At 47.1% G+C, this 15,186-nt stretch overlaps 1 protein-coding gene and 1 long non-coding RNA gene across 8 annotated transcripts; one reads left to right on the top strand and one right to left on the bottom strand.

Moving 5' to 3' along the window:
• Positions 1–883: 883 nt before the first annotated feature.
• LOC134518604 (uncharacterized) lies at positions 884–10,200 on the bottom strand. 6 transcript variants are annotated; one of them, XR_010072009.1, is made up of 7 exons: positions 10,092–10,200; positions 8,552–8,651; positions 7,704–7,991; positions 7,264–7,375; positions 6,003–6,514; positions 5,390–5,438; positions 885–4,347 (listed from the first exon to the last, which is right to left on the bottom strand). It is a non-coding gene; the product is annotated as an uncharacterized LOC134518604 (long non-coding RNA). The 6 variants fall into 6 exon arrangements; XR_010072008.1 differs by lacking the exon at positions 10,092–10,200 and having other exon boundaries at positions 886–4,347; positions 7,704–7,829; positions 7,904–7,991; positions 8,552–10,081; XR_010072007.1 differs by having other exon boundaries at positions 884–4,347; positions 7,704–8,651.
• Positions 10,168–13,814, top strand: METTL21A (methyltransferase 21A, HSPA lysine). Of its 2 annotated transcripts, none has more exons than XM_063341583.1 (3): positions 10,168–10,617; positions 11,928–12,039; positions 13,024–13,289. In XM_063341583.1, the coding sequence occupies exons 1-3, from the start codon at positions 10,471–10,473 to the stop codon at positions 13,146–13,148; spliced, it is 384 nt and encodes a 127-aa protein (XP_063197653.1). In that variant the 5' UTR covers positions 10,168–10,470; the 3' UTR covers positions 13,149–13,289. The 2 variants fall into 2 exon arrangements, with proteins under 2 accessions (XP_063197653.1, XP_063197652.1); XM_063341582.1 differs by having other exon boundaries at positions 10,175–10,617; positions 13,082–13,814.
• The last annotated feature ends 1,372 nt before the right edge of the window (positions 13,815–15,186 follow it).

The following is a 15,186-nucleotide window of genomic DNA, read 5'->3' as shown; positions in this document are numbered from 1 at the left end:
GTTGTTGGTGTTTTCTTCCCTCCGGCATTGTACCCACTGATTTTTGGTGAGGAGGGCGCGGGGAAGTGAAGAAAGCTGGAGGGCTGGCGTGGTTTAGTGAAGTAATTAATTCTCCAGCAAGAATAAGAGCTGGCTTGCATCTGCTCTATTTAATATTAAAACTGGCATAATTTACCCTCTTACAGCAGAGAAGCAATACCCTTGCTTGTTTGCACCTGGCTGACTCTGTTTTAAAAAGCGTCAGCGGCTGAGCAAGCTGACGGAGGCGAGCCTGCTCCGTTTGGAGCGGCGGTGGGAACCAGGAGGCAAATCCACACATCTCAGGCAGACAGTCACGGTGATGAGCATTCGTTTCTCAAACTGTGTCCGTCTCGTTCTGTGCAGCCACACCAGCACGTGCGATGGGGCCGCCCAGCTTTGGCAGAGGGAGGTACAACTCCAGCAAGCTGGGACCTCTGGGAAGTCCAGGCTTCGGAGCAGCCTCAGGGAACCCTTTGCCAAAGCTGTGGTTTTGGGCAGTGGGAAACCCTTGTTTGAGGGCAAAGAAGAAGTGAGCAAGAGTGGCTCACCGGGTGGCTGAGCACCGGGACCCGGCCGTTGAGGGCAACAGCCAAAATCTCACATATTTGTCCCGACAGATGAAAAATGCTGGGAACTCGGAGTGGCTGGAGTTATGTGACGTGTCTCACTGCTATTTGGGCGTGAAGGTTTGGGTTCCTCTGCCTCCCAGAGGCTGAAGTTTCCCGTGGGCCTCATACTTGTTCTCGGTGTGTAATGCTGCAAAGGGGAAGAGACGAGGGCTGCTCTTCCCTCGTGCTGGTGCAGTTGAAGAGTATCAGGATTTATATAAAAATGCAGGGGGAGGAAAGAAATCGGTAGTCTGTTTCCCTGTGTAGCCTTATTCATGTAGATCTTAAGCAAGAGGAAGCTGACTTTAATCCCTGGAAATCACAGAAACAGCAAACTGTCCCACCTCCTCGTCATTCCAGGAGAATTTGAGCTTCCGCTTCCACATACCTCAGTACACCAGTAAGGAGTATTTTTCCATATCTGCGTGTGTTTCCCTGTAGCTGCAGTAATGCGAAATATTCATTTCCCCCTCCATTTTGGCAAAGTAACTCTTACAATCTTAATACAGATCTGATTTATCAGGACAATATGGCAAAACTTGTTGCTGTGTGTATTTTCTGCAGACCTAGGTGATCCTTTTAATAGGTACAGCCTGAGCAACACCCTGCAGAGATGAAACACATTATCTTTTATTTATGCAGCTTAGCACTCTATTGACTTACTGCTATAGCAATATACTGAATACCATCTATCATGATTTATTACCGGTCCTGGTTCCCTTCCTATTTTCCATCTCGCTTTTCTACTGTTTTGCTTGATTTACCCCAGTGAATCATCAGACAGTTTCCATTATAAAAAAAAATCAATTACTTTGATGTACAATGGGCAGCACATACCTAGTTCCACATTTTGCATGATAAGTAGGCATTTTGGATGGCCGATCTTGGCAATAACAAATGTATAAGCTGAAAATAGCTTACTACAGACCGTGGAGACTAAACCCCTTTGTGTCCTGCTCGGGGAAGAGAGGTCTGTGCCGCGGGACCCTCGGTTGCTGCCCCTTCTCTCTGAGCAGGGCACCCAGTGGGCAGCACCCCCCCACCTTGCTCACAGGCACCAAATACTGTGCTTTTACATAATCCGTTGGACTGAACTGTATTTCCACCCTGCTTGAAGCATTTCCCTTTAGTTGCAGCATTCACACACCCCCTGCCCAGTTTCAGAGCTCTCCTGGTTCACTAGAGCTGTGGTCGGGGTAGGGCGATTCCCAGTGCAGATGGCAGTGCAAGGAGGGGTGATGGTGTCAGTTTTATTGAGCTCTCCTGATTACAGGGCTGGCCCATAAAGATTAATAAGTCTTATTGCAGAGTAGAAATAATGATGCCGCAGGGAATGGGGGAGAATCGCTGCTGTCCCCAGGGAGGAGCTGAGGGTAACACCAGCAAGCTCCAGTCCCACCGATGGCAGCACCCCGCTTGAGAGGGATGCTCCAGCTTCAAGGTGTACGGGGTGAAAACCACCGTGAAAAAGACTTGCAAGTTGATGGAAATGGGATTCACGGGTGCATTTGCCTGCTCACTTCAAGCCAGAGGCAGGAAGAAGCCTGATCACGAGCTACGGCCTGTTCTGAATGGGGCTCAAACCTGCATGTTTGCAGAGAGAATTCAAACAAATCAGAAAGAAATTGTGTCATCCTCTGCACGGGGCAAACACTTCATAAAATGGTGAAAGGTTTTTAATATGGGATGAGAAAACAGTTTATCACTCAGCTTTAAATGCATGCAGTATTTGTAGTTTGGATTAGCGCTGAGCATTCATGCTCAATTAACCTCTTAGGGATTACGTTTAGTTTCATTTGAACACTGCCTGGGCGCTGCATTTAGCCAGGATAACTCAGGCAAGGAGGGCACAGAACAAAGTCCTGGATTTTAGGCAGGTGTGATCCTCAAATGAAGGCATTCTGGGGTTTCTAATTCCCTCTCTTTTCTTGTTCCAGTTGCATACCTAACAGGCTTCAGTCGCTCACTATGGGGAAGAAGGACCTGCTCTCAGCGCTGTCCTGAAGGTCGGCACATAAAAATATCCCCCCGGAGTGTTGGCCGGACTCTGAGCTGCCAGGAGCGAGATGTACCTCTGGAAACCAAGGGTAGGAGTAACTTCAGTAGGGTCCCAAGGTCTGTTCCTCAAAAGCATACTGCGTCTTTCTCCTGGGGAACCGAGCAGAGCAGAGCAGAGCAGCCTTTGACTTGTTCTGGCATTGTAGGTTTGCTTTTTCTTTTTTTAAAAAAACCACCACCACGGAGTCTTGCTTTTATGAAGATAAAAGGTAATTCTCTTGTACTTGTGTTCACAGAGAAAATGTGACCTAAATGTAACCTACAAAGTAATAGCTCAAGGGTCCTGAGTGCCGAATGGATTCCAGCGGGTGTTAATGCCACTGCGGATGGGAGTTTATAAACTTGACACTTAATGTCATTGTTCCCTAAAGAGTGCAAGTTTGTTATACAGGCCTTCATTCCTCCTCCAAGGGATGGCTCTTGTTGAACTTTCAATAATGCATGGTGGGGAGAGGGTATGTTTGCTTTAATTTTCAGAAAAGGGAAAGCAACTTTCCAAAACGTGGGAAATGAATCCTAATTTAAGCCCTCTGGGAAAGTTGCTGTTATTACCAGGAGAACTCCACACAGCCTTTAAGGAAGGCCAGGCAGGATCCTGAAACAAAACCTAAGTCAGATCGTGATGACAGCCGACGGAGGAGCAACCTATACTCCCGAGATGCGGAGATGAAAAAGATCTATGATTTATTCTGAAAACACAAAGGACCAGATTCACTCCTGATGTGAGCCTAATGAGGTCAAAGGATCTATACCAGCGAGGAACGTACCCTGCCAACTACTGAATGCAGCTTCTGAGCTATAAGTTTAACTATAGGTATAATTATTTGCAGGGTGCATAATAAATGAAGACTGCCAGGCTTTACAGGACTAATAGTGCTACCAGCTGTGTTTTGGCTTGTGGGCTCACAGGGGAAGGTAATTCTGTCTCTTTACTTGGCCCATTTGCTCCATACACGTGAGCCACTGTCTGCTTGCGTTCAAAGGAACTCCACTTCTCAGACAAGTCTTTACATTTCCTGCGATGGTTACTTGTAGGTAGATTTGTGCATGTTTTTATTTAACTCCCTCTCTGAAAGCTTAGTGCTTGTGTTCATAACCACACAACCCCGAAGCCCCTTGCTTCATGATCCAAAACCAGACTTCCCTTTGTCTGTGAGCAGCAGTATCCCTCAGAGGAGACGTCTGAAACCATAGTTACCAACTCCTATCTGAATAACGACTCTTGAAAAATTCCCAAATCCAAGGGTATGTTCATCCCCACACCAACTGCAACAGGAAGCTGAGAGTCTCCTAAAATGCTTGAAATTAAATTCTAGGATCTTCCATAGGCCATCCAGCTTCACAGCCACCGTCAGTCTCAGAAATGGAGAATGGCTCCTTGCAAATGCTCAGCTGTGCTTTACAGGGCCGAGAATCTTAAATCCTGTAAATTCTGCTGCTGTCTTCACCTTGACTTAGTACTTCATGGGCCTTTCCAAGGCCATGTGCCTCCTTGCTTGTCTGCAGGGCGATAACACCAGCTCCGTGTTGTGTTTTGTTCAATTTCTCCCTTCTTAGAAAGTGTCCCAGCTGCGGGAGGAATGCTTTCTGATCTTACTCTCAAGCACTCTATGGATAACTTGGAGAAGAGCCAGGACTTTGTCTCTTCCTGGAAACGTAGCTGCAGGAAGAATGAATCACCAGGTTGAACCTGTATAACCAACTGAAAACAAAAGCTCAGACTTCTGTGTCTCACTGTTGCAAATAATGGGGGGAAAAATAGGCATCCTGTTTTGAAATCCACTACCAGCTGACAGGACAAAAATATTGCACGCGTGATTGTCTTTTGAAGCTGACAAGTAACATAAGACTATGGCCATTTAAGGGAAAAAGCCTGGAACAAAACAGTAGTTAGGGAAATAGAAATTTCCAACGTTTCCGCGGAAGAAAGTAACCAGCGAGGCTGTTCAGAACACACGGGGTAGATATTCAGTAGCCCTAAATTTTTGCACTTTTAAATCATCTTCTGTACTACCCTTGGCTAGCGAGGAATACATGCAAACTAGGGCCGCAGCCTGTGTTTCATAGCATCGGGACAGACCGCAGTGCTAATGTCATTGATTAAATCTGTCCTTTTGCCTCTGCAGTAATCTAAGATGTCATTACAGGCAATGCAGAGGCTTCTTGGCTCGCATGTGAGCATCTGGATGACTGCAGGGATACCAACAGCACAAACATATCAGAGTTAACGTGTCTTTACCTTAGCTTCTCTTTTTCTCTACCTTCATTTTGTCTTAAGGAAAAACAAAACTAGCTTTGCAGTTATCAAAGGCTAAGGTAGCGCTAATGGAGACTTAATACCTGAGAAGAGTATCTGAGATGTGCTGCGGCTGCCAAGAAAGACCAAGGCCTGCAAAGCTGTACTTTGTGTGCTCCTGGGTGGAGGGCTGGCAGAACTACTATTTTGACGTACCAAGTGTCAGAAATAGCTGCTACTGCAGGTCGTGGATACAAATTTCTGATGAGGAAAAGCAAAATGCTTTCCAGTATTTTAACACAAACATTAACATGGATGTGTGACTTCATTCAGAAAAGTCAAATTGCATGCATAAGCCCTGCAGTAAGTTTGTTTAGGGCAAACTTCTAAAGGTTTAATTCCAACCCTGGGCCACCAAAGCCTGGACAGAGTCTCTAAGGAGTACTTCCTATTAGCTTTAAGGTACCTGAAACTGCTGAGAGTTGACTCGACTCTTCCTTCTTCTCTATTGTATTCTAAGGAGTAGAGGAGAGAAACAATGCCATTAGAAATAACACTGAAACCCCCACATTTTTCATAAACTTGGATTTTGCTTGGTTTTAAAAGGGCAATGTTTGCACTGAGGCAGAGCTCGTGCATCTACATGAACGCTATGGCTGTTGTCTGCCTGTCCATCTAATTGTTTTTAAATTTTTTCAAATTAGTTGTTGTTAACTAGTTTTAAATTAATAGGGTGCATTGCTTGCACTGTAATTTCCTCTCCAATTATATAACGCTGCACCTATAGAGCACATCAGAAATTTGGCCACCTAACATTAATCCCCTAGATCTATCCTCAGACTCCATAAAAGGGTGGGTTCTGAGGCATTTCTCCCCGCCCCAGTATCCCACGCACCAGAGACATGTGTTACCCTGGCCTACAACCATCGACCAGCTGCAGCGTGTGCGGCAGAAGCTGGTGGCGGAGGGAAATCACAGCATTGCACAGCGATTTCCCTGCCACAGCCCCACGCTCCCCGCAGCACTGCTGGAGCAGACCTTCCCGGTATCCACCCCTGTGCGCACCGATGCACACTCACGTGTCAGTCGCGCTCCGGTGGCTTTAGGGACTCTCCTGTCACAAGACCCGACACGTGGCATCCCATGGCCTGGAAGTCCATCGACTGGAGACGCAGGTAAGGTCTGTGAACATCTGAAAGTGCAGCCGTAAGTGGAGGAGGTTTCCAGCAAATGAAGTGCTGCCGGAACGGCAGTGGCTGCTTACGAGGAAGAGCTTACTCGTTTTGCTTCTTGTTCCCTAATTAAAGCTTCAGAATAATGTCAGCTTTCAGACCTGCATGGCCTTTGAAAGATAAGTCACATAATTCCACTAAAAGCTAAGTGATCTTTCTGTAACAAGACATTTTAATAAACGTGGTGATTATGCATGACAGTTTATCAAGATGCGAGGTTGAAGGCGTGAATGTAACGTTACTGATGGGAACTATTCCCTCTTCAGGGGCTCCAGAAACTTCCTGCGTTTCAACTCAAGCACTTATGAAATTATACATCTTCAGATTTTTTATCATTACTTCCATTGTTTAATGTAACCCTGCGTGTAAAGGAAATGACACGACAGATCAGACCATACATTTACTTCAATATTTAACTTTTTTTTGTGAGGATCTTGCTGAAGCAGCAAGTTATAACGTCTACTGATAACCTGTCAGTTTCTGCAGCAACTTAAGTTTTTATTTTTAACTCACTTTAATTTCATTTTAATTTCAATTCAATTTTTAATTCAAAGATGATCCAGATCGGTAGAAGCTGAGGCTGTCTTGATTCTGCAACTGCAGGCTGTCATCAGCCAAATTAATCTCTGGTTTATTCCCTTTGTATTTAACAGCAAGGGATTCACCGCCCCATCTATCTTACTGATGTGGAGAATCTGGAAGCTACTGGTGAAGATGAAAATGTAAAAATTGTTAAATCCTTTCACTGCTAGTCATTTGAATGGCCACTTACAGTGATACTTAGGGAGAAAGACCGCTTTCTTTTCCGGGTTTTCCTCCAAGCTTTGTGTTAGCTTGTGCTTGTTTCGTTCATGAAAGCTCTTAGCAAAATAGATATTTGTCCAAACTTTACTTCAAAGACAGTTTTTGTATTTCAGCAGAACAACAACCAGAAGTAGTGCTATTTATTTAGAGAGGAAAGGATTAAATGTGTACGACCAGAAGTTTCTACACAAATGCAGAACAGAACCATTTGGAATAAGGCGTTGCTGCCAGAGGGTTATCAACAACACAGGCTTCTAGATAGAGTTTGAAAAAAAAAAATAAATCAGATTGTTTCTATTTATACCTGCCTTTGCCTTGGTAACCAGAAACTGCATGAGGGATGCAGTATTTTCCCCACATCATGGATGGCTCCAAAATCCATGCGCAGCCGTGCAGTACACGCAGTGTCTGCAGAACTATCAAAAGAACTGTCACACTCATTTCTAAGAGAGGATTTTAAATATTAAGCATGAAAGAGAAGATCTCAGGAAGGGATGTATATTAGTATAGCTTCAAAATAATTTGCTCTCATTTTTGTCTCATTTACTTGATTCTTTGATCTTCTGAGTATTACAAGGACCATTGCTCTTAAACACTTTATAATTACCCCAAGTAACTTACCCGCATCTGAGGTAGCAGGATTTACCTATAATTGGACATGTTATACCTTTGCTCTATCAAGTAGCTGAATAAGGTAAGAATGGACTTGAATTGGTGTTGATATTTTAACTCATTCTTGCTTACTTTAAATCAGCTACTCCCTACTTTGTGAGTTTATCTGCCGTTCGGTGCCCTTGTAGCCTTCTGCAGTGTTTAAAAGCTGAAGTGGGGTAGGTTCTTCCAACTTTATTGTTGTGCTAAGCTCCTGCCCTGCTGGGAGAAAAAGCATTTCAGTTCTGGGCAATTGTTTTAGTTATGATTCTTTGTTGTCGCATTTTCCTTACCCTTTTACTGTCAGGATGGGTGGAACAAATCAAGCCTCTTTCTCTGACGCTACAATACTTGGGTACTGTACCTTCTTAGAAAATGGATCTGGAGAGGGGAAAAGCAGGTAAATATAGGCTTAGAATGAATATGGGGAATCAGGGCCCTTACTGAGCTTCTAGCGGACTTGCTTCCCTTTTAATAGCTTCACTATCCAGTTATCATCTGGAAAGCAATTTCTGATCTCCTGTATAAGGCTCACAGAAGTCAGTGACAAAGCAACATTATCAGGGAAGGAGAAAGAGTTCTGGGAAGCAGAGCAGGATTGCTAGAGAACCTGCTGGGCTCCAAAGACATTCAGGGATATCTGACTTATAAAAACACATTCTTGGGATAAAAGCACTTACTGCGTTATCATCCCTGAGAAAAAATGTATAAATTTTCACACCAGCCTTCTTTCACTCTGGTTGCTATTTTGCCAGACACTAGGCCTTATGAAATACTGCAGGGGAAGAAAACCGTTCCAGGGGGATGAAAGGAGGCAGTGGGAAGCACTGGAGCCCTTGTTGCGCTCCTCCACATCTCGGCTGGGGATCCCAGGGCTGGCATGTGGTGCCGGAGGTGGAGGCGAAAGCTTTGTGCCATTTGGGAGTTTCCCCTTCATTTACCTGATGGTGTAGTTTAGGCAGAGCATAAGTGATTCAAAAACTCATCCAAGCAGATTTCCCATTTCAAGTGCAATCACTCTCATTGCTTTTCCCACACTGCCTATATAAATAATTAAAAAAATAATTGAGATAATAGCACAAGCAGTTTCAAACTCTCAAAAGCAGGAGTAGTGGCAAGGGACCAGCACTTTAGGACATAAAACCACAATAAGCTGAATCATCGCACCTGCTTTGGCATGTTTATGAGGAGAAGTCTGAGTTGCCATGAGACAAGTATAAACTGGTTTGGGGCAAGTGAAATTCTGATTTCCATTCCCCTACAGTAGCAGAACCCTAAAAACAAGTTCCTGCTACCCCCGTGTAGCCTGTAATGCTCCTCCACAAAGGCGTTCATGAATCTTGAGCCACTCTGTTGAAATCAACAGCTTTCAGATATAACCACATTTGCTTTTCGTCTGCCAGCCAGATTTGCTGCTCCCTGTGGGAAAGAGCAGGGATGTTTTCTGGAGCTGGTTACACTCCCCAGCTTTGAGGGCCAGCCTCGCCCTGTCAGTGGTAACACTGGGAGCTGCTGAGCCACACAGCCACTGGAGAGGGATGCAGGGAAGGCATGCTGCTCCCCTGCCCTGCTCCCTGACGTGTGGTCCTTCACACACAAGGCCTGGCCCCTTGCAGGGCTGAGGAGCATGGCTGGAGGTCCTGCTGCGCCTTTTGGAGGAGTACCTGGAGCAGCACCTCCAGGCAGCCGGAGCGCACACGCTGCCAGGATGCTTCCCCGGCCCTCCTGTGGCCTTTAGCAGTCTTTGGAGGCAGTTCAAGTAGCTGGAGATGGAGACACACAAAGGAGAGGAGCACTGTGTTGTTTTGCCAAACAAGAGATTAAACGGAGCCAAAGGTGAAGAGAAGCCCGTGCACAAACAGCGCCGCAGAAGCGTTACTGCCACACCACCACCCGCGAGCGGCTTTGGCCTCGGTCAGTGCTCTGACCCAGAAGCACAAGAAGTGTTGTGTTTCTGCAATGGTTCCCCCGTTATCAAGGGACTGCTTCCAGGCCGGTGGTGAGCACTTCCAGAGACAACGTCCACCATTCTGGCAATGGAGGACGAGGCCGGGGGGCTGGACAAACGCCTTTCCTTTGCACCGACTTCCCAAAACCCCTGAAACAAAAGCCACGAGCCAGAGCCACGGAGCGGCCGCGGAGACAGCAGACAATGTCGCACAGGCCGTTTCACACCTCGTGCCTTTTTGCGCAGCAACGGAGGTGTGAAAGTGCCAGAAGCCCCGCCGGCCCGGGCCTCCCACAGGACGCAGCGCCATGCTGCCCCTCGGACCCCCCACGGGCGGGCGCAGGCACAGCCCTGACCGAGCCAGCGGCCTCCCCCAGCCATACACCGGCCTACCAAGCCCGGGATGGCCGGCATCGCCCTGCGGACAGCCATGGCGTGCCTTCTGCCTTGCCCTCCGCTTCCCCCCCCGCCGCCGCGGCTGAGGGGCAGGAGCGCTCGGGAGACCTTCCAGCCCCCGCCTCATCCCCCATTACCCGTGATTTGATCGCCCCGCCCGGGCCGGCCGGGGGAGGCCGCTCAGCGCCGCCGTCCCCGCCGCCGTCCCCCAGCCGGGCGGCAGGCCGGGGAGGCCGCACCGACCCCAGGCGGCGGCGCTAGGGGCCGGCCCTGCCTCTCCCCCGCGGCCCCGGGCCTGCGACGCGTGAGCAGCGGGCGGGCCGGGCGGCGAAGGGCCGGGCCCGGGCCCAGGGGTGAAGCCGGGCCTTTCCCGGCAGCGGCCCCGGGCCTTCCCCTGCCCTCAGCTCGGCCTCGGGCGGCGGCGGCGGCGCGGGGCGGAGCGCGGCGGAGGCGGCGGAGAGCCGTGACGGCCCGGGGCTGCGCCAGCGGATCGGGAGGCGGTGGGCCGCCGGCGGGATGGCCTTGGTGCCCTACGAGGAGGGAGGCGGCTGGGGAGCGCGGCAGCTGCACAGCCCCTGGGCCACGTACCGCTTCGCCGGCAGCACCATCCGCCTCCGGCAGGACTGGCGGCGGCTGGGGGTGGCGGCCGTGGTCTGGGATGCGGTAGGTGTTCGCCCCAGGTGGAATGTTTCTGTACTCGATGGCTGCCCTGGCTTTCAGAGTGACCACAGAGAATTATTTAACACTGAATTATCATAGAATCACAGAATGGTTTGGGTTGGAAGGGACCTTAAAGATCATCTGTTTCCACCCCCCCTGCCCTGGGCAGGGACACCTCCCACTAGACCAGGCTGCTCAAAGCCCCATCCAGCCTGGCCTTGAACACCCCCAGGGATGGGGCAGCCACAACTTCCCTGGGCAAATTGTTAAGGGAAGGCGTTTTTCCTATGAGATTTTCTTATTTTTTTACAAAAAAGTTAAACTCTGCTTTACCTTTTTTTTTTTTCCCCCTTCCCTCTCTTAAGAGATCCTGGGGGACTGCAAGGGAAAGAGGCTACCTTAAACCCTGCATGGCCAGTGCCAAATACAGGAAATAATAATTCTGGTTCGCTCACAGAACTCTCACCCATTTCTTCACAGCACCCCGCGATGTTTGCTTAACGCCCTTCAGAGCACAGCAGGGATCCTGCTGCTTGTAGCCGTCAGGGAGTGCTGATAGGCTTTATCTTGGCAATAACAACCATCCAAACCAGAGGGGTTTGTGGTGGGCCCAAGGCTGCAGGTCGCAGCACCACTGTGGGAATCCAAGGGCTTCCCGGTCGGTTGTGTCTCTGTCCGGACACAAATGGCACTTTTACCTCTAGTTTTAAAGAGCAAGCGTAGCAATTTTAGCAAACTCCTCACATGAGTCTGTGCACAGGGCTGTTGGTCTTTCCCAACATTGGCTTTGACAGAACTTGCTACAGAGAGAGTGCCTTATCAAATTTCTGTAAAAAACACATTAGATAACAACCATATTGAAGTGTTATTACTTTACTTTTCCTATGTCCGTCCCGACAACATGCCAGTGTTGTGCAGAAACCTTTTGAAATACCACACTAGATACTATGAAACCTTATCCTGGACTTTTGCAATGCTGTGTTCATTCACTAGTGTTTGACAACCCCAGCTTTTCCTTTCCAAATGCAACTCTCTCTGCCTCCTGTTACATTTGGGGATCCAAGCCCTGTAACCACATCCAAGTTGTAGCCTCTGTGGTTCTTTTTTCCCATCTGCCTGTAAAGTCTTCCATAAAACTCATAAAAAGACTATACATGCACACAGGAGGCAGAGAAGGGCTGAACAAAATCTTACTGCAGACCTGAAGTGCCCGACCCTTCCCATAACCTTCTTTCTCAGTGTAAATCAGAAATCCTGTGTTCAGTATGACTGAAACGAGCCCTGTGCTTAATTGCCATTTTCTTTTGGTTTAGGCTGTTGTCCTGTGTACTTATCTGGAGATGGGAGGCATTGATCTCAGGGATCGGTCTGTGATTGAGCTGGGAGCTGGGACTGGATTGCTGGGAATAGTGGCCACGTTATTAGGTAAGGGCTTTTTTGTTTCCTTGTTTAAAGCAATTTACAACTGTAGTAAAACTATCACTTTTACATCTACATGCCCGGTATAGAAGTTAGCACCAAAGCTACATATGTGGACTGTGATGTTTCCTGAGTCATCTTTCTTTCTTGTTAGACTTCAGAGCCTGCTGCGTTATTTATTGTAGCGATGGTGCCACTGCAGTTTACTTTATGGTGGGACCCTGTTAAGGCTGACGCCTGTTACCATGGTGCTCAGCTCAGCAGCATTCAGTTCTGCAGCTATTCTCCCCCAGGGAGCAAGTGCGGTTCTTCCACTTGTCCTCCTATGCAGCACAGATAAAGCTACAGACAGAAACCACTCTGAGCTTGTGTAAGCCTTGTTAGCCTATCTTGCAGACAGGGGAATCAAGGTCTGGAGAAATGAAGTGCTTTGGCTGTGATCTGTCTGTGGCTGAAGCAGGGACGGGGTACTAGGTTAAATTTGTGCAAACTGTCCCAGGTTAACTTTGTAATTCAAAGCTCTTGTGGCTGTGGAAGGTGCCTACCGAAATAATGAAAACAAAGCAGTTTGACAAAATACAATCCTGACACGCAGAGTCACACAGGCATAACTTTTGTCTGATCTGTGAAAGAAGCTCTCTAGCTGCCTCCCTCCCACTGAACAAATACAGAATTGGAGCAGGTTAATTGTAACAGTCCCTGTAACTCGCTCTGTTGTCACCTATGGAAAGGCAGAAAGTAACTCCTATACTTTCATGCATTAAAAAAAAGCTCCAGAAAACACTTTTTGTTCCCTACCTAACTTAATTTTCATGTGGAGTACACTTTATACTCTTAAATGACTGTTGAAGGGTAGGATGTATGTAGATAGTGGACTTTTTGCTTGTTTTGTTCCTTTGTTTGTTTGTTTTTAATCAGGCAGTTCAGGGGAGTTGTTAATGTTTAACAGGAACTAAGGAGCCTGCTTGAATTAAAAGCATTGTATTCCAAATGCTATATTTATAGACATTGATTATCTGTCTGAGACATATTCTCCTGTTCTGCCTAGGTGCTCGTGTTACCATCACAGACAGGGCGGCAGCACTGGAGTTCCTGGAGTCAAACGTACAGGCTAACTTACCTTCTGAACTACGTCCGAGAGCTGTGGTGAAGGAACTGACTTGGGGAAAAGACCTGGATAACTTCCCTCCAGGAGCATTTGACTTCATCCTAGGTGCAGACATCGTTTATCTGGAAGAAACTTTTGCAGAACTGCTTCAGACGTTGGAGCACCTGTGCTCAGAGCAAACTGTGATTCTTCTTTCCTGTCGTATCCGGTATGAACGCGATCACAAATTCTTGAAGATGCTGAGAGGCCATTTCTCTGTATATGAGGTCCACTATGATTCCAGTAAGGATGTTCATATCTACAAAGCGCAGAAGGGCAGTCGCAAGGATGACTTTTGACTCTGTGCTTTGTTAGTAAACCACTGATGCTGTTCAATCCTCCCCTTGTTTCTACTCAATACACTTGTTCCTAAGCATATAATTGCAGTTGTGTTATTTCACTGGCTTCTTGTTCTGATGGTCTTGTCTGATCACTTGGTCTGATACAGCAAGGATTGTATTTCTGTTCCGCATAGTGAACCTCTGCTTCACTTCTCAGTAGAGTTGCATAGGGTCTTCCACTGACTTTTTATTGACGGTAAGTTTTGAAACTGATTTAAGTTGCAGAAATCTCCAGACATCAAAAATGTACTCAAAAGATCTGTTGTTTAAAATCAAGCCACGCTTAATTTCTCAGTGTGAAACTGAGAAATAGATTAGAGTGAGTTTTTTTCCCCTTACAGCTTCCTTAACTGGAGAAAAGTAAAAGTGGATGAAATATAAGCTAAGACTCCAGTTCTAAATGCTTTAACTCTTTAGGCCTTCTGCATCTTAAAAGTTGTGGTAAAAGAAGCCACTTAAAGGGCAAAACCAACAAAGCTGCTATAAAGTTGTCCTATTGCTGTCACTGCTGCATTGAAGAGGCATAGGGAAACAGAGAGCAAGATGTGTGTGTGGGGGTGGGCTGGGAATCAGTACTGCCGAGTAAGCCAACTTAGAAATCAGTGGTGTTTTTACCTGACTTGCAAGCATGGAGGCTCTGCCTGCAGTACCGAAGCAGTCGTGGTTCTTGGGTTGTCCCTAACAAGACAACTTTCCCTCACATGGATCAAGGCTCCTTGCAGCAGATACACATGCACATGGGCCAGCAGGGAAAGTGAAACAAGTAGACTCAAACTATTCTTTAAATATCAAATCATTCATTGACTCTTGATGTACCGATAAATAATCTTCTACTTGCTGCCTTTGTTTGTGGCTCGCTCTGTCTGAGAGCTGTTATGTAGAAGAGGACGGTGCTGCTGTAGTCTTTGTAGCTGGGGGAGTACTTATTCATGTATTACTTGTGACCTTGGGGCAGAGTCTAGATTTTGGCATGCTTTCTGTGCACAGTGGGAGTTAGGGGCTGTTCTAAGTAACTGATTTCATACCTGGAGCTTGTAAAAGCACCCATGTTTGTTTATCCCACAAGATCCTATGTGAAAAGTACTGCAGCCCGGAATCTGGCTCGCACCAGCAGCAAACTTTCTTCTCTTTCTAGTGGTGGAAGAATGAAACTGGTGAAAACAAAGTCCAAACACAGCTACACTTCTAAATGCAGGAATTGCTATAGTACTTTTTTTTTTTTGGTGGATGTGGAACTTTTTTATTTATTTAAACTTAACTTACAAAGCCCCGGGTCAGGTTTAGAATTGAAGAGTGTGCATGTCTTTGCCACTGGCAACAGCAAACACCAGCAGCTGCTTCAGGCCATGGACGTTAGGAGCTCTTTATCACTTCTGCTTCCATCAAACTTCCTACTGGAAAAGATGCGGAGTGTCTGTGGTCCAGAAGTGACGTGCAGACTGTAATCTGGAAATGACACATTTATCGTTAGAGCTCCCACAAATGAGGCCCGAAGGTCTTGTGCTTCATCCCTGACGCATCTCTCACGTGTTTTCAGCTAAGTTCCTTGGCTCTGGACTCAGCTTGAGAGTTGCTGCTCTAAAATACTTTCTTACAACAGTATCCCCAGAAGCCACATGGTGTCACTAAAACAGTACTTACGCAGCTGGCTGGGAATCTGCCGTC

The sequence above is a fragment of the Chroicocephalus ridibundus genome, chromosome 7 (genome assembly GCF_963924245.1).
Source record: "Chroicocephalus ridibundus chromosome 7, bChrRid1.1, whole genome shotgun sequence".
Classification (NCBI taxonomy): Eukaryota; Metazoa; Chordata; class Aves; order Charadriiformes; family Laridae; genus Chroicocephalus; species Chroicocephalus ridibundus.
Note: the sequence above shows the minus strand (reverse complement) of the source record. Positions and strands in the feature narration are given on the sequence as shown.